The sequence below is a fragment of the Tinamus guttatus genome, unplaced genomic scaffold (genome assembly GCF_059628265.1).
Source record: "Tinamus guttatus ecotype Peru unplaced genomic scaffold, ASM5962826v1 Tinamus_guttatus_pri_ptg000785l, whole genome shotgun sequence".
NCBI lineage: Eukaryota > Metazoa > Chordata > Aves > Tinamiformes > Tinamidae > Tinamus > Tinamus guttatus.
This window is the reverse complement of record NW_028289319.1, coordinates 27,379-48,852: the sequence shown is the minus strand read 5'-3', so window position 1 is coordinate 48,852 and position 21,474 is coordinate 27,379. Positions and strand designations below refer to the sequence as shown.

At 65.9% G+C, this 21,474-nt stretch overlaps 1 protein-coding gene across 6 annotated transcripts; it reads left to right on the top strand.

Annotated features, from left to right (window-relative positions):
* Nucleotides 1-2,196: 2,196 nt before the first annotated feature.
* On the top strand, nt 2,197-17,203 carry SLC8A2 (solute carrier family 8 member A2). 6 transcript variants are annotated; one of them, XM_088537484.1, is made up of 7 exons: nt 2,197-3,923; nt 8,289-8,392; nt 9,899-9,916; nt 11,877-12,001; nt 12,099-12,198; nt 15,013-15,288; nt 16,827-17,203. In XM_088537484.1, the coding sequence occupies exons 1-7, from the start codon at nt 2,197-2,199 to the stop codon at nt 17,201-17,203; spliced, it is 2,727 nt and encodes a 908-aa protein (XP_088393610.1). The 6 variants fall into 6 exon arrangements, with proteins under 6 accessions (XP_088393610.1, XP_088393616.1, XP_088393611.1 ...); XM_088537490.1 differs by lacking the exon at nt 9,899-9,916 and adding an exon at nt 11,600-11,616 and having other exon boundaries at nt 2,364-3,923; nt 11,882-12,001; nt 12,099-12,203; nt 15,018-15,288; XM_088537485.1 differs by having other exon boundaries at nt 2,364-3,923; nt 12,099-12,203; nt 15,018-15,288.
* The last annotated feature ends 4,271 nt before the right edge of the window (nt 17,204-21,474 follow it).

Sequence of the window (21,474 nt, the reverse complement as noted above, 5' to 3'; positions counted from 1 at the left end):
AGATGCCGATTCCAACCGTTTCCGCCGCGGAACCCGCCCCTCCCGGCCGCTTTAATTGATGTTTCCCCCAGACGCCGCTAATGAGGCTGTTAAATTAATTAGAGCCGCGTGTGCGCGGGGATGGAGGCGCCGCTCCCGGCTCCGGTTCCCGAATAGGAATGCTCCGTGTGCAGGGATGCTTATGGAGCAGGGATGCCGCTTATGGAGCAGGGATGCCGCTTATGGAGCAGGGATGCTGTTCCCGGCGCGGGAATGCCGCTCCTGGAGCAGGAATGCCGCTCGCGGCTCGGGAATTCCGCTCTTCCCGGGCCGCTCGGCCGCGGGACCCACCTGTGGCTGGAGTCCCGGAACCGGGAAGCGGCGGCCGCGCGTGGGGCCGGCGGCTCCGCTCCGGTGGGAGCGGGAGACCTGCCCCACGGCTGCCGGGGGGCGCTGCTATGGGGCGGCGCAGTGGGGCCGTGCAGGGGGTCGGTGCAACGGGGCCGTGCAGGGGATCGGTGCAATGGGGCACTGCAGTGGGGCCGTGCAGGGGGTCGGTGCAATGGGGCACTGCAATGGGGCCGTGCAGTGGGGCCGTGCAGTGGGGCGGTGCAGTAGGAGCTCCGGTGCAAAGGGGTGCTGCAATGGGGCCGTGCAGAGGGTTGGTGCAACAGGGTCGTGCAGCGGGGCAGTGCAATGGAAGGGTGCAATGGGGCCGTGCAATGGGTCAGTGCAGTGGGGCCGTGCAATGGGTCGGTGCAGTGGGGCGCTGCAATGGGGCGCTGCAGGGGGTCGGTGCAATGGGTCGGTGCAGGGAGTCAGTGCAGTGGAGCCGTGCAGTGGGTCGGTGCAATGGGCCGGTGCAGGGGGCCGGTGCAGTGGGGCCGTGCAATGGGCCAGTGCAGTGGGGCCGTGCAGTGGGGCGCTGCAATGGGTCGGTGCAATGGGGCAGTGCAGTGGGTCGGTGAAATGGGTCTGTGCAGTGGGGTGCTGCAATAGGTCGGTGCAGTGGGGCCGTGCAATGGAGGGGGTGCAGTGGGGCGCTGCAATGGGGCCGTGCAGGGGGCCGGTGCAGTGGGTCGGTGCAGTGGGGCCGTGCAATGGGGCGCTGCAATGGGTCGGTGCAATGGGGTGCTGCAATAGGTCGATGCAGTGGGGCCGTGCAATGGGTCGGTGCAGGGGGTCGGTGCAGTGGGGCCGTGCAATGGGGCGCTGCAATGGGGCGCTGCGGGGATACCGGGTCCCCCCCCCCGCCGCTCCCGGTCCCGCTCGGCTCCGTCTCCCCTTCCCGAGCCGTTGCCGTCTCCCGTTGCCATGGGAACCACGCGGTTGCCAGGGCGGAGCCTCCGCGCGCCCACGCGCCCCCGGGTACCGCGACACGGGGGGGGGACACCGCGACACGGGGGGGGGGGACCGCGACACGGGGGGGGGGGGACCGGCCACCTGGGGGGGTCCTGGGGGGTCCTGGGGGGTCCCTGACCCACGGAGCAGGAGAGGGGACAACCCACGGGGACCCCATGGATGAGGGGGACCCCACGGAGCAGGGAGACCCCATGGAGCAGGAGCGGGGACACCCCACGGAGACCCCATGGAGCAGGGACACCCTATGGATCAGGGGGACCCCATGGAGCGGGGGGACCCCACGGAACGAGGACACCCCACGGAGCAGGGGGACCCCATGGAGCGGGGGGACCCCATGGAACGGGGACACCCCACGGAGCAGTGTCACCCCCCGGCCCCGCTACCCGTCCCCACTGCGTCTTGGGCCACCCCCAACATCCCCAGCCCCACGGGTGCCCCCAGCCCCATCTCCCCCCCGTGCCCTTCCATCCCCAGCCATCCCAAATGCCGGGGGACACCAGGGACAAGGGCAGGTGACACCAGGGACCAGGGCAGGTGACAGAGCAGGGACAAGGGCAGGTGACAGAGCAGGAGGAGGGCAGGTGACAGAACGGGGACCAGGGCAGGTGACAGAGCAGGACTGGGGCAGGTGACAGAGCAGGGACCAGGGCAGGTGACAGAGCAGGATGAGGGCAGGTGACAGAGTGGGGACCAGGGCAGGTGACAGAGCGGGACGAGGGCGGGTGACAGCAGGGACCAGGGCAGGTGACAGAGCAGGGACGAGGGCGGGTGACAGAGCGGGACGGTGGCAGGTGACAGAGCGGGACGCGGCCTCTCCGCCACCGCCACCACCGTCCCCCCGTTGCAGGTGACACGATGGCCCCGTGGCGCCGCGCGGCGCTGCTGGCCGCGCTGCTGCTGGCCGAGCCGTGCGCGCCGGAGCCGGCGGCCGAGGCCAACGGGACGTGCCAGGGCTCCACGCGGTGCCAGCCCGGCGTCCTGCTGCCCGTGTGGCAGCCGGACGACCCCTCGCTGGGGGACAAGGCGGCGCGCGCCATCGTCTACTTCGTGGCCATGATGTACATGTTCCTGGGTGTCTCCATCATCGCCGACCGCTTCATGGCCTCCATCGAGGTCATCACGTCCAAGGAGAAGGAGATCACCATCACCAAGGCCAACGGCGAGACCAGCGTGGGCACCGTGCGCATCTGGAACGAGACCGTCTCCAACCTGACGCTCATGGCGCTGGGCTCCTCGGCGCCCGAGATCCTGCTCTCCGTCATCGAGGTGTGCGGCCACAACTTCCAAGCGGGAGAGCTGGGGCCCGGCACCATCGTGGGCAGCGCCGCCTTCAACATGTTCGTGGTGATCGCCGTGTGCGTCTACGTGATCCCCAGCGGCGAGAGCCGCCGCATCAAGCACCTGCGCGTCTTCTTCGTCACGGCCTCCTGGAGCATCTTCGCCTACATCTGGCTCTACCTGATCCTGGCCGTCATCTCGCCGGGCGTCGTGCAGGTCTGGGAGGCGCTGCTGACGCTCGTGTTCTTCCCGGTGTGCGTGGTGTTCGCGTGGGCCGCCGACAAGCGCTTGCTGTTCTACAAGTACGTGTACAAGCGCTACCGCGCCGACCCGCGCAGCGGCATCATCATCGGCACCGAGGGCGAGCTGCCCAAGGGCATCGAGATGGACGGCGGATTCCCGGCGCCGGAACGCCGCGACGCTTCCGATACGGAGCCCACGCCGGAGGAGAAGGAGCTGGACGAGAGCCGCCGCGAGGTCATCCAGATCCTCAAGGACCTCAAGCAGAAGCACCCGGAGAAGGAGCTGGAGCAGCTGGTAGACATGGCCAACTACTACGCGCTGCTGCACCAGCAGAAGAGCCGCGCGTTCTACCGCATCCAGGCCACGCGCATGATGACGGGCGCCGGGAACATCCTCAAGAAGCACGTGGCCGAGTTCTCCAAGCGCTCCGGGAACCTGCTGGAGGTGCCGTCGGACGCCGAGGAAGACGCCTGCAGCCGCATCTTCTTCGAGCCCTGCATGTACCACTGCCTGGAGAACTGCGGCTCGGTGACGCTCTCGGTGGCCTGCGAGCACGGCGCCGACGCCAACCACACGTTCTACGTGGACTACAAGACGGAGGACGGCTCGGCCAAGGCGGGCTCGGACTACGAGTACAGCGAGGGGACGCTCATCTTCAAGCCGGGCGAGACGCAGAAGGAGCTCAAGATCGGCATCATCGACGACGACATCTTCGAGGAGGACGAGCACTTCTTCGTGCGCCTGCTCAACCTCCGCGTGGGCGACGCCGAGGGGATGTTCGAGACCGATTCGGCCGAGCACCCCAAGGGCCGCTTGGTGTCCCCCTTGGTGGCCACCGTGACCATCCTGGACGACGACCACGCCGGGATCTTCACGTTCCAGGAGCGGCTGGTGCACGTGAGCGAGTGCCAGGGCACGGTGGAGGTGACGGTGCTGCGCAGCTCGGGCGCCCGCGGCACCGTCCTGCTGCCGTACCGCACGGTGGAGGGCACGGCGCGCGGCGGCGGCGTGCACTACGAGGACGCGTGCGGGGAGCTGGAGTTCCGCAACGACGAGACCGCGTGAGTGGGGCGCGTGTGCGAGGGGCGGGCGTGCAAGGGGGTGTGCAAGGGGCTGCTCAATATGTGCGTGTGCGAGGGGCGAGCGTGCAAGGGGCTGTGCAATATGTGTGTGTGCAAGGGGCTGTGCAAGGTGTGCAAGGGGCTGTGCAATATGTGCATGGGGGCTGCTCAATATGTGCATGTGCAAGGGGCTGTGCAATATGTGCGTGTGCAAAGGGGCTGTGCAATATATGTGTGTGCGAGGGGCGAGCGTGCAAGGGGCTGTGCAATATGTGCGTGTGCAAGGGGCTGTGCAAGGTGTGCAAGGGGCTGTGCGATGTGTGTGTGCGAGGGGCGAGCGTGCAAGGGGCTGTGCAATATGTGCGTGTGCAAAGGGGCTGTGCAATATGTGTGTGTGCGAGGGGCGAGCGTGCAAGGGGCTGTGCAATATGTGCGTGTGCAAGGGGCTGTGCAAGGTGTGCAAGGGGCTGTGCGATATGTGTGTGTGCGAGAGGCGAGCGTGCAAGGGGCTGTGCAATATGTGCGTGTGCAAAGGGGCTGTGCAATATGTGTGTGTGCGAGGGGCGAGCGTGCAAGGGGCTGTGCAATATGTGCATGTGCAAGGGGCTGTGCAATATGTGCGTGTGCAAGGGGCTGTGCAAGGTGTGCAAGGGGCTGTGCGATGTGTGTGTGCGAGGGGCGAGCGTGCGAGGGGCTGTGCAAGGGGCTGTGCAATATGTGCGTGTGCAAGGGGCTGTGCAATATGTGCATGGGGGCTGCGCAATATGTGCGTGTGCGAGGAGTGCATGTGCAAGGGACTGTGCAAGGAGGTGCGTGTGCAGGGGGCTGTGCAAGGGACCGTGCAATATTTGCATGTGCAAGGGGCTGTGCAATATGTGTGTGTGCAAGGGGAGCCTGTGCAAGGAGGTGCGTGTGCAGGGGGCTGTGCAAGGGGCTGTGCAATATGTGCATGTGCAAGGGGCTGTGCAATATGTATCTGTGCAAGGAGCTGTGCAATATGTGCATGGGGGCTGTGCAATATGTGTGTGCGCGAGGGGGCTGCACTGCACGTGCGAGGGGTGAGCGTGCAAGGGGCTGTGCAATACTTGCGTGTGCAAGGGGCTGTGCAATATGTACATGTGCAAGGGGTGCGCATGAGAGGGGCTGTGCGATGTGTGTGTGTGCAAGGGGGCTGTGCAATATGTGCGTGTGCAATGTGTGTGTGCAAGGGGTGCACATGCAAGGGGCTGTGTAGTGTGTGTGTGCAAGGGATGCGCATGCGAGGGGCTGTGCGATATGTGTGTGTGCAAGGGGGCTGTGCAATATGTGTGTGTGCAATGTGTGTGTGCAAGGGGTGCACATGCAAGGGGGCTGTGCGATATGTGCGTGTGCAAGGGGCTGTGCAAGGGGTGCAAGGGGTGCGTGTGCAAGGGGCTGTGCAATATGTGCGTGTGCAAAGGGGCTGTGCAATATGTGTGTGTGCGAGGGGGCTGCACTGTGTGTGCGAGGGGTGAACGTGCAAGAGGGTGTGCAAGGTGTGCAAGGGGCTGTGCAATATGTGCATGTGCAAGGGGCTGTGTAGTGTGTGCGCATGCAAGGGGCTGTGCAATATGTGTGTGTGCGAGGGGTGCGCGTGCAAGGGGCTGTGCAATATTTGTGTGTGCAAGGGGCTGTGCAAGGTGTGCAAGGGGCTGTGCAAGGGGTGCGTGTGCAAGGGGCTGTGCAATATGTGCATGTGCAAAGGGGCTGTGCAATATGTGTGTGTGCAAGGGGCTGTGCAAGGCGTGCAAGGGGGCTGTGCAATATGTGTGTGTGCGAGGGGTGAGCGTGCGAGGGGCTGTGCAAGGGGCTGTGCAATATGTGTGTGTGCGAGGGGGCTGCACTGTGTGTGCGAGGGGTGAACGTGCAAGAGGGTGTGCAAGGTGTGCAAGGGGCTGTGCAATATGTGCATGTGCAAGGGGCTGTGTAGTGTGTGCGCATGCAAGGGGCTGTGCAATATGTGTGTGTGCGAGGGGTGCGCGTGCAAGGGGCTGTGCAATATTTGCGTGTGCAGGGGGCTGTGCAAGGTGTGCAAGGGGCTGTGCAAGGGGTGCACGTGCAAGGGGCTGTGCAATATGTGTGTGTGCAAGGGGCTGTGCAAGGGGCTGTGCAATAAATGTGTGTGCGAGGGGGCTGCACTGCGCGTGCGAGGGGTGCGCGTGCGAGGGGTGCGCGTGCAAGGGGCTGTGCGAGGCGTGCAAGGGGCTGGGTAGTGGGTGCGTGTGCAAGGGGTGCATGTACAAGGCGTGCACATGCAAGGGGTGCGTGTGCAAGGGACTGTGCAAGGGGTGCGTGTGCAAAGGGTGCATGTGCAGGGCGTGCATGTGCAAGGGACTGTGCAAGGGATGGTGCTTGTACAAGGGGCTGTGTAGTGTGTGCATGTGCAAGGGGTGTGTGTGCAAGGGGCTGTGCAAGGGATGGTGCTTGTACAAGGGGCTGTGTAGTGTGTGCATGTGCAAGGGGTGCGTGTGCAAGGGGCTGTGCAAAGGGTGCGTGTGCAAGGGGCTGTGCAAGGGCCTGTGCAATATGTGCATGCACAAGGGGTGCGTGTGCAAGGGGCTGTGTAGTGGGTGCGTGTGCAGGGATCAGTGCAATACGTGCGCGTGCAAGCGGCTGTGCAGCGGGGTGTGCAATAAGGAGTGCATGAGCGTGCAAAGGCCGTGCTGCACGGTGTGCGTGTGCAACACGAAGGGGCTGCGCGTGCAAGGGGCACCAGTGCAAGGGCCCCTGCGGCCACATCCTGGGGCACCAGGCCCCATCGTTAGCGCTAATTGTGATAACGAGCCAATTAAGGCGCTAATTAAGGGCCAAGTAGCAGATTTGGGGAGGCCTTTGGTGGCCGCAGGGCTGTGGCCCAATTAAACGCTCGTTAGGAGGCGGTGGGGCTTAATTGGCCGAGAGTCGATTAATTAATTAAGGACACCCTTAATTAGCACCGCAGGGGGACAGGGATGGGTCCCACGTGTGCAATGGGGTGCGTGTGCCAGGGCCGTGCAACGGGTGCAAATGCCCGGGGCTGGATGCACGGGGCAATGCACAGGGTGTTGCATGGATGGATGCATGCATGGATGCATGGACAGATGCACAGGGCAATGCACAGGGCAATGCATGGATGGGTGCATGGACAGATGCATGGACGGATGCATGGGGCAATGCACAGACGGATGCATGAACAGATGCATGGAAGGATGCACAAGGCAATGCATGGAAGGATGCACAGGGCAATGCACAAGGCAATGCACGGATGGATGCATGGATGGATGCATGGATGGATACTCAGGGCAATGCACAGGGCAATGCATGGACGGATGCATGGACAGATGCATGGACAGATGCATGGAAGGATGCACAGGGCAATGCATGGAAGGATGCACAGGGCAATGCACAAGGCAATGCACGGATGGATGCATGGATGGATACTCAGGGCAATGCACAGGGCGATGCATGGACAGATGCACAGGGCAATGCACAGTGAGATGCGTGGACAGATGCATGGGGCAATGCACAGGGCGATGCACGGACGGATGCATGGCACGATGCATGGGGCAATGCACAGGGCAATGCCTGGATGGATGCATGGACGGATGCACAGGGCAATGCACAGCGCAATGCATGGGGCAATGCACAAGGCGATGCACGGAGGGATGCACAGGGCAATGCACAAGGCGATGCACGGACGGATGCATGGCACGATACATGGCACGGTGCATGGACGGATGCACAGTGCGATGCATGGGGCAATGCACGAGGCGATGCACGGACGGATGCATGGGGCGATGCATGGACGGATGCATGGCACGATATACGGCACGATGCACGGACGGATGCACAGGGCAATGCCCGGACGGATGCACGGTGCAATGCACGGACGGATGCATGGACAGATGCATGTATGGATGCACGGGGCAATGCATGGATGGATGCACAGGGCGATGCCCGGACGGATGCATGGGGCGATGCATGGACGGATGCATGGCACGATATACGGCACGGTGCATGGACGGATGCACAGGGCAATGCCCGGACGGATGCATGGTTGGATGCATGGGGCAATGCACAGGGCAATGCACAGGGCAATGCCCGGACGGATGCACGGGGCGATGCACAGACGGCTGCACGGATGGACCGAGGGACAACCAGATGTCCCCCCCGCCGTGGCGGCTGCTCCCCCCGCCGATTACTCATCCGCCGCCTCCCACCGCCGTCTATAAATACCCAAATTCGCAGCTCTTCCCCCAAAGCCGCCGCGCGGGGAGCCCGCGGGGGCGGCCCGGACGCCTGGGCCCCTCGTGGGGGTGGGTTTCAGTGCTGCTCGCGTGGGTGACGCCGCGGTCTCGTCCCGCGCAGGAAGACGCTGCAGGTGAAGATCGTGGACGCCGAGGAGTACGAGAAGAAGGACAACTTCTTCATCGAGCTGGGGCAGCCGCGCTGGCTCAAACGGGGCATCTCGGGTACGGCCCGGACGCCTGGGCCCATTGCGGGGTGGGGGGGGGTACAAAGGGGGGGGCCGGACGCCTGGGCCCATTGCGGGGTGGGGGGGGGGTACAAAGGGGGGGGCCCGGACGCCTGGGCCCATTGCGGGGTGGGGGGGGTGCAAAGGGGGGGGGCCGGACGCCTGGGCCCATTGCGGGGTGGGGGGGGGTGCAAAGGGGGGACCCGGACGCCTGGGCCCATTGCAGGGTGGGAGGGGGTGCAAAGGGGGGACCCGGACGCCTGGGCCCATTGCAGGGTGGGAGGGGGTGCAAAGGGGGGGACTCGGATGCCTGGGCCCATTGCTGGGTGGGGGGGGTGCAAAGGGGGGGGCCCGGACGCCTGGGCCCATTGCAGGGTCGGGGGGGGTGCAAAGGGGGGGACCCGGATGCCTGGGCCCATTGCAGGGTCGGGGGGGGGTGCAAAGGGGGGGACCCGGACGCCTGGGCCCATTGCAGGGTGGGGGGTGGTGCAAAGGGGGGGGCCGGACGCCTGGGCCCATTGCGGGGTGGGGGGGTGCAAAGGGGGGGACCCGGACGCCTGGGCCCATTGCTGGGTCGGGGGGTGGTGCAAAGGGGGTCCCGGACGCCTGGGCCCATTGCAGGGTCGGGGGGGGGTGCAAAGGGGGGGACCCGGACGCCTGGGCCCATTGCGGGGTGGGGGGGGGGTGCAAAGGGGGGGGCCGGACGCCTGGGCCCATTGCAGGGTCGGGGGGGGTGCAAAGGGGGGGGGACCGGACGCCTGGGCCCATTGCGGGGTGGGGGGGGGTACAAAGGGGGGGGCCGGACGCCTGGGCCCATTGCAGGGTCGGGGGTGGTGCAAAGGGGGGGGCCCGGACGCCTGGGCCCATTGCGGGGTGGGGGGGGTGCAAAGGGGGGGGCCGGACGCCTGGGCCCATTGCAGGGTCGGGGGTGGTGCAAAGGTGGGGGGGCCGGACGCCTGGGCCCATTGCTGGGTCGGGGGGGGTGCAAAGGGGGGGACCGGACGCCTGGGCCCATTGCAGGGTCGGGGGGGGTGCAAAGGTGGGGGGGCCGGACGCCTGGGCCCATTGCAGGGTGGGAGGGGGTGCAAAAGGGGGGGCCCGGACGCCTGGGCCCATTACAGGGTGGGGAGGGGTGCAAAGGGGGGGACCCGGACGCCTGGGCCCATTGCAGGGTCGGGGGGGGTGCAAAGGGGGGGGCCGGACGCCTGGGCCCATTGTGGGGTAGGGGGTGGTGCAAAGGGGGGGGGCCGGACCCTGGGCCCATTGTGGGGTGGGGGGGGGTGCAAAGGGGGGGACCCGGACGCCTGGGCCCATTGCAGGGTCGGGGGGGGTGCAAAGGGGGGGGGCCGGACGCCTGGGCCCATTGTGGGGTAGGGGGTGGTGCAAAGGGGGGGGGCCGGACCCTGGGCCCATTGCGGGGTCGGGGGTGGTGCAAAGGGGGGGACCCGGACGCCTGGGCCCCTCGCCCTGGCCCCGTCTCAATCCCTTCCTCTCCCCTTTGCAGCCCTTCTGCTGAGCCAAGGTAAGAGCCTTCGTCCTCCTCCTCCTCCCGGGTGGGCCCCATGGGGGTCTGGGCACCCCTGTGCATTCGGGCACCCCCGCTGTGTCCCCACACCGTGTCCCCACGCTCCCTGCCACGTCCCCTGCCCTGTGCCATGTCCCCACGCCATCCCTATGCCCCCCACGCGTGTCCCCTGCCCCATGTCCCCACACTGTCCCTATGCCCCATACCACATCCCCTCGCAGTGTCCCCGGCTCTGTGCATGTCCCCTGCCCAGTGTCCCCATGCAGTGTCCCCGTGCTCCCTGCCACGTCCCCTGCCCCATGCCATGTCCCCACGCCGTCCCTATGCCCCCCACGCGTGTCCCCTGCCCCGTGTCCCCACACTGTGTCCCCACGCTGTGTCCCCGTGCTCCCTGCCACGTCCCCTGCCCCGTGCCGTGTCCCCGTGTCCCCACATGGTCCCTATGCCCCCCACCGTGTCCCGTGCCCCGTGTCCCCACACTGTCCCTATTCCCTGTGCCACATCCCCTGCCATGTACCTGGCTCCGCGTATGTCTCCTGCCCGGTGTCCCCACGCAGTGTCCCCGTGTTCCCTGCCATGTCCCCTGCCCCGTGCCATGTCCCCGTGTCCCCACGCCATCCCTATGCCCCGTGCCACATCCCCCCGCCATGTCCCCAGCCCCGCATGTGTCCCCTTCCCCATGTCCCCACACCGTCCCTCTGCCCCCTGCCGTGTCCCCGGCTCCGCACGTGTCCCCTGCCCCATGTCCCCGTGTCCCCACGCTGTCCCTATGCCCCATGCCACATCCCCCCGCCGTGTCCCCGGCTCCGCATGTGTCCCCTGCCACGTGTCCCCACGCTGTGTCCCCACGCTCCCTGCCTGCATGCCCTGCCCCGTGCCATGTCCCTGTGTCCCCACACTGTCCCTATGCTCCATGCCACATCCCCCCGCCATGTCCCAAGCCCCGCATGTGTCCCCTTCCCCATGTCCCCATGCCGTCCCTATGCCCCGTGCCACATCCCCCTGCCGTGTCCCCAGCTCCACGTGTGTCCCCTGCCCCGTGTCCCCACGCTGTGTCCCCACACTGTGTCCCCACGCTCCCTGCCACGTCCCCTGCCCTGTGCCATGTCCCCGTGTCCCCACACTGTCCCTATGCCCCATGCCACATCCCCCTGCCATGTCCCCGGCCCCGCGCGTGTCCCCTGCCCTGTGTCCCCATGCCGTCCCTTTGGCCCCCGCCGTGTCCCCAACTCCACGCGTGCCATGTCCCCTGCCCCATGTCCCCTTGCTGCCCCTATGCCCCGTGCCACATCCCCCCGCCATGTCTCCTGCCCCGTGTCCCCATGCTGTCCCTATGCCCCCGGCCATGTCCCCAGCTCCACGCATGTCCCCTGCCCCGTGTCCCCACACTGTGTCCCCACACTGTGTCCCCACGCTCCCTGCCATGTCCCCTGCCCCGTGCCGTGTCCCCGTGTCCCCACACTGTCCCTATGCCCCCCGCTGTGTCCCTGGCTCCGCATGTGTCCCCACGCTGTCCCTATGCCCCATGCCACATCCCCCTGCCATGTCCCCGGCTCCGCATGTGTCCCCTGCCCCGTGTCCCCACGCTGTCCCTATGCCCCCCACCACGTCCCCTGCCCCGTGCCATGTCCCCGTGTCCCCTCGCTGTCCCTATGCCACTTCCTCTCGCCGTGTCCCCAGCTCTGTGCATGTCCCCTGTCCGGTGTCCCCATGCTCCCTGCCACGTCCCCTGCCCCGTGCCATGTCCCCGTGTCCCCACACACCCCACCGTGTCCCCGGCTCCGCGCATGTCCCCTGCCCCATGTCCCCATGCTGTCCCTATGCCCCCACCATGTCCCCCCGCCGTGTCCCCGGCTCTGTGCATGTCCCCTGCCCGGTGTCCCCACGCTCCCTGCCACGTCCCCTGCCCCGTGCCATGTCCCCGTGTCCCCACGTCACCGCCGCGCGCGTGCCGCAGCCGAGGGCGAGCGCAAGCTGTCGGCCGAGGAGGAGGAGGCCCGGCGCATCGCCGAGATGGGCAAGCCCGTCCTGGGCGAGAACTGCCGCCTCGAGGTCGTCATCGAGGAGTCCTACGACTTCAAGGCAAGCGGAGGGGCCCCGGCGTCCGGGCGGCGGCGCCGGCCGAGGCCCGACGGGCTCGGTGCACGTGTGGCCGGGGCTGAGCGCGCGCTCCCCGCAGAACACGGTGGACAAGCTCATCAAGAAGACCAACCTGGCCATGGTGATCGGGACGCACTCGTGGCGCGAGCAGTTCCTGGAGGCCATCACCGTGAGCGCAGGTGGGGCCGCGCGTGCAAGGATGGCACGTGCGTGCACGTGTGCGAGCGCTGCATGCATGGCGCCTGCCTGCTTGTGTGCACGCACGTGTGCAAGCGCTGCATGCATGGTGCCTGCCTACTTGTGTGCACGCACGTGTGCAAGCGCTGCATGCATGGTGCCTGCCTGCTTGCATGCGCGTGCTGCAAGCATGGCAGGTGCACGCATGTGTGCGAGCGCTGCATGCATGGTGCCTGCCTGCTTGCATGCGCGTGCTGCAAGCATGGCAGGTGCACGCACGTGTGCAAGTGCTGCATGCATGGTCCCTGCCTGCTTGTGTGCACGCACGTGTGCAAGCGCTGCATGCATGGTGCCTGCCTGCTTGCATGCGCGTGCTGCAAGCATGGCAGGTGCACGCATGTGTGCAAGTGCTGCATGCATGGTGCCTGCCTACTTGTGTGCACGCACGTGTGCAAGCGCTGCATGCATGGTGCCTGCCTGCTTGCATGCGCGTGCTGCAAGCATGGCAGGTGCACGCATGTGTGCGAGCGCTGCATGCATGGTGCCTGCCTGCTTGCATGCGCGTGCTGCAAGCATGGCAGGTGCACGCACGTGTGCAAGTGCTGCATGCATGGTCCCTGCCTGCTTGTGTGCACGCACGTGTGCAAGCGCTGCATGCATGGTGCCTGCCTGCTTGCATGCGCGTGCTGCAAGCATGGCAGGTGCACGCACGTGTGCAAGTGCTGCATGCATGGTCCCTGCCTGCTTGTGTGCACGCACGTGTGCAAGCGCTGCATGCATGGTGCCTGCCTGCTTGCATGCGCGTGCTGCAAGCATGGCAGGTGCACGCATGTGTGCAAGTGCTGCATGCATGGTGCCTGCCTACTTGTGTGCACGCACGTGTGCAAGCGCTGCATGCATGGTGCCTGCCTGCTTGCATGCGCGTGCTGCAAGCATGGCAGGTGCACGCATGTGTGCGAGCGCTGCATGCATGGTGCCTGCCTGCTTGCATGCGCGTGCTGCAAGCATGGCAGGTGCACGCACGTGTGCAAGTGCTGCATGCATGGTCCCTGCCTGCTTGTGTGCACGCACGTGTGCAAGCGCTGCATGCATGGTGCCTGCCTGCTTGCATGCGCGTGCTGCAAGCATGGCAGGTGCACGCATGTGTGCAAGTGCTGCATGCATGGAGCCTGCTTGCATGCACACACGTGTGCAAGCGCTGCATGCGTGCCTGCCTGCTTGCGTGCACGCACGTGTGCAAGCGCTGCATGCGTGGTCCCTGCCTGCTTGCATGCACGTGCTGCAAGCATGGCAGGTGCACGCACGTGTGCAAGCGCTGCATGCATGGAGCCTGCTTGCTTGTGTGCACACACATGTGCAAGCGCTGCATGCATGGTGCCTGCCTGCTTGCGTGCACGCACGTGTGCAAGCGCTGCATGCGTGGTCCCTGCCTGCTTGCATGCACGTGCTGCAAGCATGGCAGGTGCACGCATGTGTGCAAGTGCTGCATGCGTGCCTGCCTGCTTGCGTGCACGCACGTGTGCAAGCGCTGCATGCATGGTGCATGCTTGCGTGTGCGTGCTGCAAGCATGGCACGTGTGCGAACGCTGCATGCATGGTGCCTGCCTGCGCGCTTGCATGCACATGCTGCAAGCATGGCAGATGTGTGAGTGCTGCGTGCATGGCACCTACCCACTTGCACACACGTGCTGCAGGCATGGCACATGCATGCACATGTGCAAGGGCTGCATCCATGGCGCCTGCCCGTGTGCTTGCATGCACATGCTGGAAACAAGGCACATGTATGCACGTGTGCAAGCGCTGCATGCATGGCACCTGCCCGCACGCTTGCATGCTCATGCTGCAAACAAGGTACATGTATGCACGTGTGCAAGCGCTGCATGCATGGTGCATGCCAGCTTGTGTGCACACACGTGTGCAAGCGCTGCATGCATGGCGCCTGCCCACACGCTTGCATGCACATGCTGCAAACAAGGTACATGTGCGCAAGCGCTGCATGCATGGTGCCTGCTCGCACACTTGCATGCATGTGCTGCAAGCATGGCAGATGTGTGAGCGCTGCATGCATGGTGCACGCACGTGCTGCAAGCATGGCACATGTACGAGTGCTGCATGCATGGCACCTGCCTGCTTGCATGCACACACGCGTGCAAGCGCTGCATGCATGGTGCCTGCTCGCACGCTTGCGTGTGTGTGCTGTAAGCATGGCACATATGCAAGCGCTGCATGCATGGAGCCTGCTTGCTTACATGCATGTGCTGCAAGCATGGCACATGTATGCACGTGTGCAAGCACTGCATGCATGGCACCTGCCTGTTTGCTTGCACACATGTACACACACATGTGCAAGCGCTGCATGCATGGTGCTTGCCTGCATGCACGTGCTGCAAGCATGGCACGTGCACACACATGTGCAAGCACTGCATGCATGGCACCTGCCTGTTCGCGTGCACGTGCTGCAAGCATGGCACGTGCACACATGTGTGCAAGCACTGCATGCATGGCACCTGCCTGTTTGCACACATGTATACACACGTGCGCAAGCATTGCATGCATGGTGCCTGCCTGTTTGCTTGCACACATGTACGTACACGTGTGCAAGCACTGCATGCATGGTGCCTGCCTGCTTGCGTGCACGTGCTGCAAGCGTGGCATGTGCACGCACGTGCACAAGCGCTGCATGCATGGTGCTTGCATGCAAGCTTGCACATTGCACGTGCATGCACGGCTATGCGTGCGCGCGCACGCACGGGCCGCCTTGCACACGCGCGTGCACAATCCGGCCGCCCGGCACTGACGGGGCCTTCCTCGGGCAGGCGAGGAGGAGGAGGAGGAGGACGGGCGCGAGGAGCGGCTGCCGTCCTGCTTCGACTACGTCATGCACTTCCTGACGGTGTTCTGGAAGGTTCTGTTCGCCTGCGTGCCGCCCACCGAGTACTGCAACGGCTGGGCCTGCTTCGGCGTCTCCATCCTCCTCATCGGCCTCCTCACCGCGCTCATCGGCGACCTGGCCGCGCACTTCGGCTGCACCGTGGGCCTCAAGGACTCGGTCAACGCCGTCGTCTTCGTGGCCCTGGGCACCTCCATCCCCGGTACGGCCCGTGGGACGTTGGGGACGTTGGGGACACGGGGTGGGGACACGGGGTGCTGGCACCGTGGGGATGTGCCATGTGCTCTGGTTTGGAGACGGGAGGTGACACGTGGCCCTGTCTCTTGTGTCCTGTCCTTCTGCATCCCCTGTCCCGTGTCCCTGTGCCCACGTCTGTCCCCATCCCCCTGTCCCCATGCCCATGCCATGTTCCTGTCCCATGTCCCCGTGTCTCTGATCCGTGTCCCTGTGCCCATGTCTGTCCCATGTCCCTGACCCGTGTGCCTGTGCCCATATCTGTCCCCCATCCTCTTGTCCCTATGTCCATGTCATGTTCCTGTCCCATGTCCCTGTGTCCATGTCTGTCCCCATGTCCATGCCATGTTCCTGTCCCATGTACCCATGCCCATGCCTGTCCCATGTCCCCATGTCCCTGTCCCGTGTCCCTGGGCCCATGTCTGTCCCATGTCCCTGACCCATGTCCTTGTGCCCGTATCTGTCCCCCATTCCCCTGTCCTCGCGTCCATGCCATGTTCCTGTGCCCATGTCTGTCCCATGTCCCCATGTCCCTGTCCCATGTCCCTGTGCCCATGTCTGTCCCATGTCCCTGACCCATGTCCTTGTGCCCGTATCTGTCCCCCATCCCCCTGTCCTCGTGTCCATCCCATGTTCCTGTGCCCATGCCTGTCCCATGTCCCCATGGCCCTGTCCCATGTGTCTGTGTCCATGTCTGTCCCCCATTCCCCTGTCCCCATGTCCATGCCATGTTCCTGTGTCCCCCCACCCCCGTCCCCCTTGTCCCATGTCCCCCCACCCCACATCTCCCATATCCTGCATTCCAATGTCCCAATGTCTGTCCATGTCCATGTCCCACGTCCACGTCCCCACGCCGATGCCCCATCCCTGTGTCCCCTGGTGTCCCCACGTCTCCCATGTCCTGCATCCCCATGTCCCAATGTCTATCCATGTCCATGCCCATGTCCCCACACTGACGCCCTGTCTCTGTGTCCCCCCGGTGTTCCGCTGTCCCTGTGTTCCCCGTGTGTCCCCACGTCTCCCATGTCCCACATTTCCCATATCGTGCATCCCTGTGTCCCAATGTCTCTCCATGCCCCTGCCATGCCCCGTGCCCATGTCCCCACGCTGACACCCTGTCCCTATGTCCCCCTGGTGTCCCCCCATCCCCGTGTCCCCCCCGTGTCCCCCCGGTGTCCCCACATCTCCCATGTCCCACGTCTCCCATATCCTGCATCCCCATGTCCCAACGTCTCTCCATGCCCCTGCCATGTCCCATGTCCACGTCCCCACGCTGACGCCCTGTCCCCCGGTGTCCCCCTGTCCCCGTGTCCCCCTATCCCCGTGTCCCCCGGTGTCCCCACGTCTCCCCACCCTATGTCTCCCATATCCTGCATCCCCATGTCCCAACGTCTCTCCATGCCCCTGCCATGTCCCATGTCCATGTCCCCACGCTGTCCCCCTGTCCCCCGGTGTCCCCCCGTCCCCGTGTCCCCCCCGTGTCCCCCGGTGTCCCCGCGTCCCCAGACACCTTCGCCAGCAAGGTGGCGGCGCTGCAGGACCAGTGCGCGGACGCCTCCATCGGCAACGTGACGGGCTCCAACGCCGTCAACGTCTTCCTGGGGCTCGGCGTCGCCTGGTCCGTGGCCGCCATTTACTGGGCGGCGCAGGGCCGGGACTTCGAGGTGCAGACGGGCACCCTGGCCTTCTCCGTCACCCTCTTCACCATCTTCGCCTTCGTGTGCATCAGCGTCCTCATGTACCGCCGGCGGGCGCCCATCGGCGGCGAGCTGGGCGGCCCGCGCGCGGCCAAGCTGCTCACGGCCGCGCTCTTCCTCGGCCTCTGGCTCCTCTACATCCTCTTCGCCAGCCTCGAGGCCTATTGCCACATCAAGGGCTTCTGAGCCCCCCGCCAGGGTCCCCTCGTGTCCCCACGTGGGGTCCTCCTGGTGTCCCTTGTGTACGAGGGGTCCTCCTGGTTGTCCCCGCAGGGTGCCCGCATGCCCATAGGGTCGTCCTGGTGTCCCCATCCATGAGGAGCCTCTTGGTGTCCCCGTGAGGTCCTCCTGGTGTCCCCATGCATCCATGAGGAGCCTCCTGGTGTCCCCATGAGGTCCTCCTGGTGTCCCCATGCATCCATGAGGAGCCTCTTGGTGTCCCCATGAGGTCCTCCTGGTGTCCCCATGCATCCATGAGGAGCCTCTTGGTGTCCCCATGAGGTCCTCCTGGTGTCCCCACGCATCCATGAGGAGCCTCTTGGTGTCCCCATGAGGTCCTCCTGGTGTCCCCGTGTATCCATGAGGAGCCTCTTGGTGTCCCCGCGAGGTCCTCCTGGTGTCCCTGCACATCCATGAGGAGCCTCTTGGTGTCCCCGCGAGGTCCTCCTGGTGTCCCCATGCATCCATGAGGCGCCTCTTGGTGTCCCCATGAGGTCCTCCTGGTGTCCCCACATATCCATGAGGAGCCTCTTGGTGTCCCCGCGAGGTCCTCCTGGTGTCCCCGGTCCCTGTAAGGTGCCCGTGTCCTCACATCTCCATGGGGTCCTCCTGGCGTCTCGTCATCCCCACCGGGTCCTCCTGGTGTCACCGTGTCCTCGCATCTCCATGGAGTCCCCTTGGCATCCCCAGAGGGTGCCCGCATGTCCATGGGCTCCTCTCGGCCTCCCCATGTCCCCACGCGTCCATGGGGATCCTCCTGGTGTCCCAACGTACCCACCGGGTCCCCCGGCATCCCCGCAGCCCCACTGGGTCCTCCCGGTGTCCCCACGGGGTGCCTGCATGCCCACGGGGGTCCTCCTGGTGTCCCCACGTCCCCACGGGGTCCCCACGTCTCCCTACATCTCCTCGAGGAGCTCCCAGGGTCGTGAGTCCCGACAGGGTCCCCACGTGCCCTAGGGGCGCTGCTGGTGTCCCCAAAGGGTCCCCAACGTCCTCCTCGCGCGCGCTGCACCGTGCAAGCGCGTCCACCTCCCCATTGCACACACCGTGCAAGCGTGTCGGCTTCCCGTTGCACACCCAAGGATGTGGGAAGCGCGCGTTGCACCGTGCAAGTGAGTCCACCTCCCCGTTGCACACACCATGCAAGCGTGTCGGCTTCCCGTTGCACACCCAGGGGCGTGGGAAGCGTGCATTGCACCCTGCAACTGCATCCACCTCCCCGTTGCACACCCAAGGGCATGGGAAGCACACGCTGCACCGTGCAAATGTGTCACCTTCCCGTTGCACACCCAGGGACGCGGGAACGGCGCGTTGCACCGTGCAAACGTGTCACCTCCCCGTTGCACCCCCCGGGGACACGGGAACGGTGTGTTGCACCGTGCAAACGTGTCTCCTTCCCGTTGCACACCCAGGGACGCGGGAACGGCGCGTTGCACCGTGCAAACGTGTCACCTTCCCGTTGCACACCCGGGGACACGGGAATGGTGCCCGCTGCACCGTGCAAACGTGTCACCTTCCCGTTGCACACCCAGGGACACGGGAATGGCGCATTGCACCATGCAAATGTGTCGCCTTCCCGTTGCACCCCCCGGGGACACGGGAAGCACATGCTGCACCATGCAAACGTGTCACCTTCCCGTTGCACACCCGGGGACACGGGAAGTGCACACTGCACCGTGCAAACGAGTCCACCTCCCCATTGCACACACCGTGCAAACGTGTCACCTCCCCGTTGCACACCCAGGGACACGGGAACGGCGTGTTGCACCATGCAAATGTGTCGCCTTCCCGTTGCACACCCAGGGACACGGGAAGGGTGCGTTGCACCGTGCAAGCGTGTTGCCTCCCCGTTGCACACCCAAGGATGCGGGAAGCACGCATTGCACCGTGCAAATGTGTCACCTCTCCGCTGCACACCCGGGAATGGTGCATTGCACCGTGCAAACGTGTCCCCTCCCCGTTGCACACCTGGGGATGCGAGAAACGCACACTGCACCGTGCAAGTGCGTCCACCTCCCCGTTGCACACCCAAGGGCATGGGAAGTGCACGCTGCACCGTGCAAACGTGTCCCCTCCCCGTTGCACCCCCGGGGACACGGGAACGGCGCATTGCACCGTGCAAATGTGTCGCCTTCCCGTTGCACCCCCCGGGAACACGGGAACGGTGTGTTGCACCGTGCAAACGTGTCACCTTCCTTTTGCACCCCCGGGGACACGGGAACGGCGTGTTGCACCGTGCAAACGTGTCGCCTTCCCGTTGCACACCCAGGGACACGGGAACGGTGCACGCTGCACCGTGCAAACGTGCCGCCTTCCCGTTGCACACCCAGGGACACGGGAACGGTGCACGCTGCACCGTGCAAACGTGTCCCCTCCCCGTTGCACACCCGGGGACACGGGAACGGTGCCCGTTGCACTGCGCAGCCCCCCCCTGCCCCTTCCGTCGCGCGTGGAGGTGCCCGCGCGCGCCCGGCGCCTTTTGCGCCGCGAGTGTTTTTTAAACCCCAGCCCCGTTTTTAACCCCCTCTTCGGTGGCGGCGCCCGCGCGTGGGGACGCGGGGACGCGGGGACGCGGGGACGCGGGCCCGGCCCGAAGAAACCGCCCGGGAAGCCACCAGGTCTCAGCGCGTCATTGTCCCGCGTGGGTGCCACCCCGCGGTCCCCACGGTGTGTGTGGGGGTGGCTGCTCTTAAACTGGGTATTAAATGTGTCCCCCCCCACCGAAGGGGGGACCCCCGATGACACCCCAGCGCCACCGTTGTCACCGGGGCTGCGGGCTCCTCCCCAGCTGCTTCCAGCTGCGTTAATTAGCGCAGCGCAATTAGGGGTTAATTGAAGGAGCGTGTTAGGAGCCAGAAGCGGGTGGGGGCTGCCGGGACTCGGACACCTGGGCCCTTCCATGGATTCCCGGCGGGATCGCGGCGTGCCGGGAGCCGGGAAGGGCTGATCCGCGGTCCCGTCCCATCCCGGCGAGCGGGTTCAACCGGGAAGGGGGGTTATTGGGAGGGGGGATGCGACGGGATCCCGGTTCGTCCCGGTTCGTCCCGTCCCATCCCGGGGGGCGGGTTTAACCGGGAAGGGGGTTTATCGGGAGGGGAGGGATGCGGCGGGATCCCGGTTCGTCCCGGTTCGTCCCGGCTCATCCTGGCGAGCGGGTTCAACCGGGAAGAGGGTTTATTGGGAGGGGAGGGATGCGGCGGGATCCCGGCTCGTCCCGGTTCGTCCCGGCTCGTCCCGGTTCATCCCGGCGAGCGGGTTCAACCGGGAAGGGGATTTATTGGGAGGGGAGGGATGCGGCGGGATCCCGGCTCGTCCCGGCGCTCCGGTTCGTCCCGGCTCGTCCCGGTTCGTCCCGGCGCTCCGGCTCATCCCGGCGGGCGGGTTTAACCGGGAAGGGGGTTTATTGTGAGGGGAGGGACGCGGCGGGATCCCGGTTCGTCCCGTCCCATCCTGGGGGGCGGGTTTAACCGGGAAGGGGGTTTATCGGGAGGGGAGGGACGCGACGGGATCCCGGTTCGTCCCGGCTCGTCCCGGCTCGTCCCGGGGCTCCGGCTCATCCTGGCGAGCGGGTTCAACCGGGAAGGGGGTTTATTGTGAGGGGAGGGACGCGGCGGGATCCCGGCTCGTCCCGGCTCATCCCGGCTCGTCCCGGCTCGTCCCGGTTCGTCCTGGCTCATCCCGGCGAGCGGGTTCAACCGGGAAGGAGGTTTATTGGGAGGGGAGGGATGCGGAGGGATCCCGGTTCGTCCCGGTTCGTCCCGTCCCATCCCGGGGAGCGGGTTTAACCGGGAAGGGGGTTTATTGGGAGTGGGGGGACGTGGTGGGATCCCGGCTCGTCCCGGCTCATCCCGGCGAGCGGGTTCAACCGGGAAGGGGGTTTATTGGGAAGGGAGGGATGCGGCGGGATCCCGGCTCGTCCCGGCTCGTCCCGGCTCATCCCGGCTCGTCCCGGCGCTCCGGTTCGTCCCAGCTCATCCCGGCGAGCGGGTTCAACCGGGAAGGGGGTTTATTGGGAGGGGAGGGACGCGGCGGGATCCCGGTTCGTCCCGGCTCGTCCCGGTTCGTCCTGGCTCATCTCGGCGAGCGGGTTCAACCGGGAAGAGGGTTTATCGGGAGGGGAGGGACGCGGCGGGGTCCCGGCTCGTCCCGGCTCATCCCGGGGCTCCGGCTCGTCCCGGTTCGTCCCGGTTCGGCTCAGGGCCGCCCGGCCCGGCCCGCCTCGCTCAGGACACTGTGTC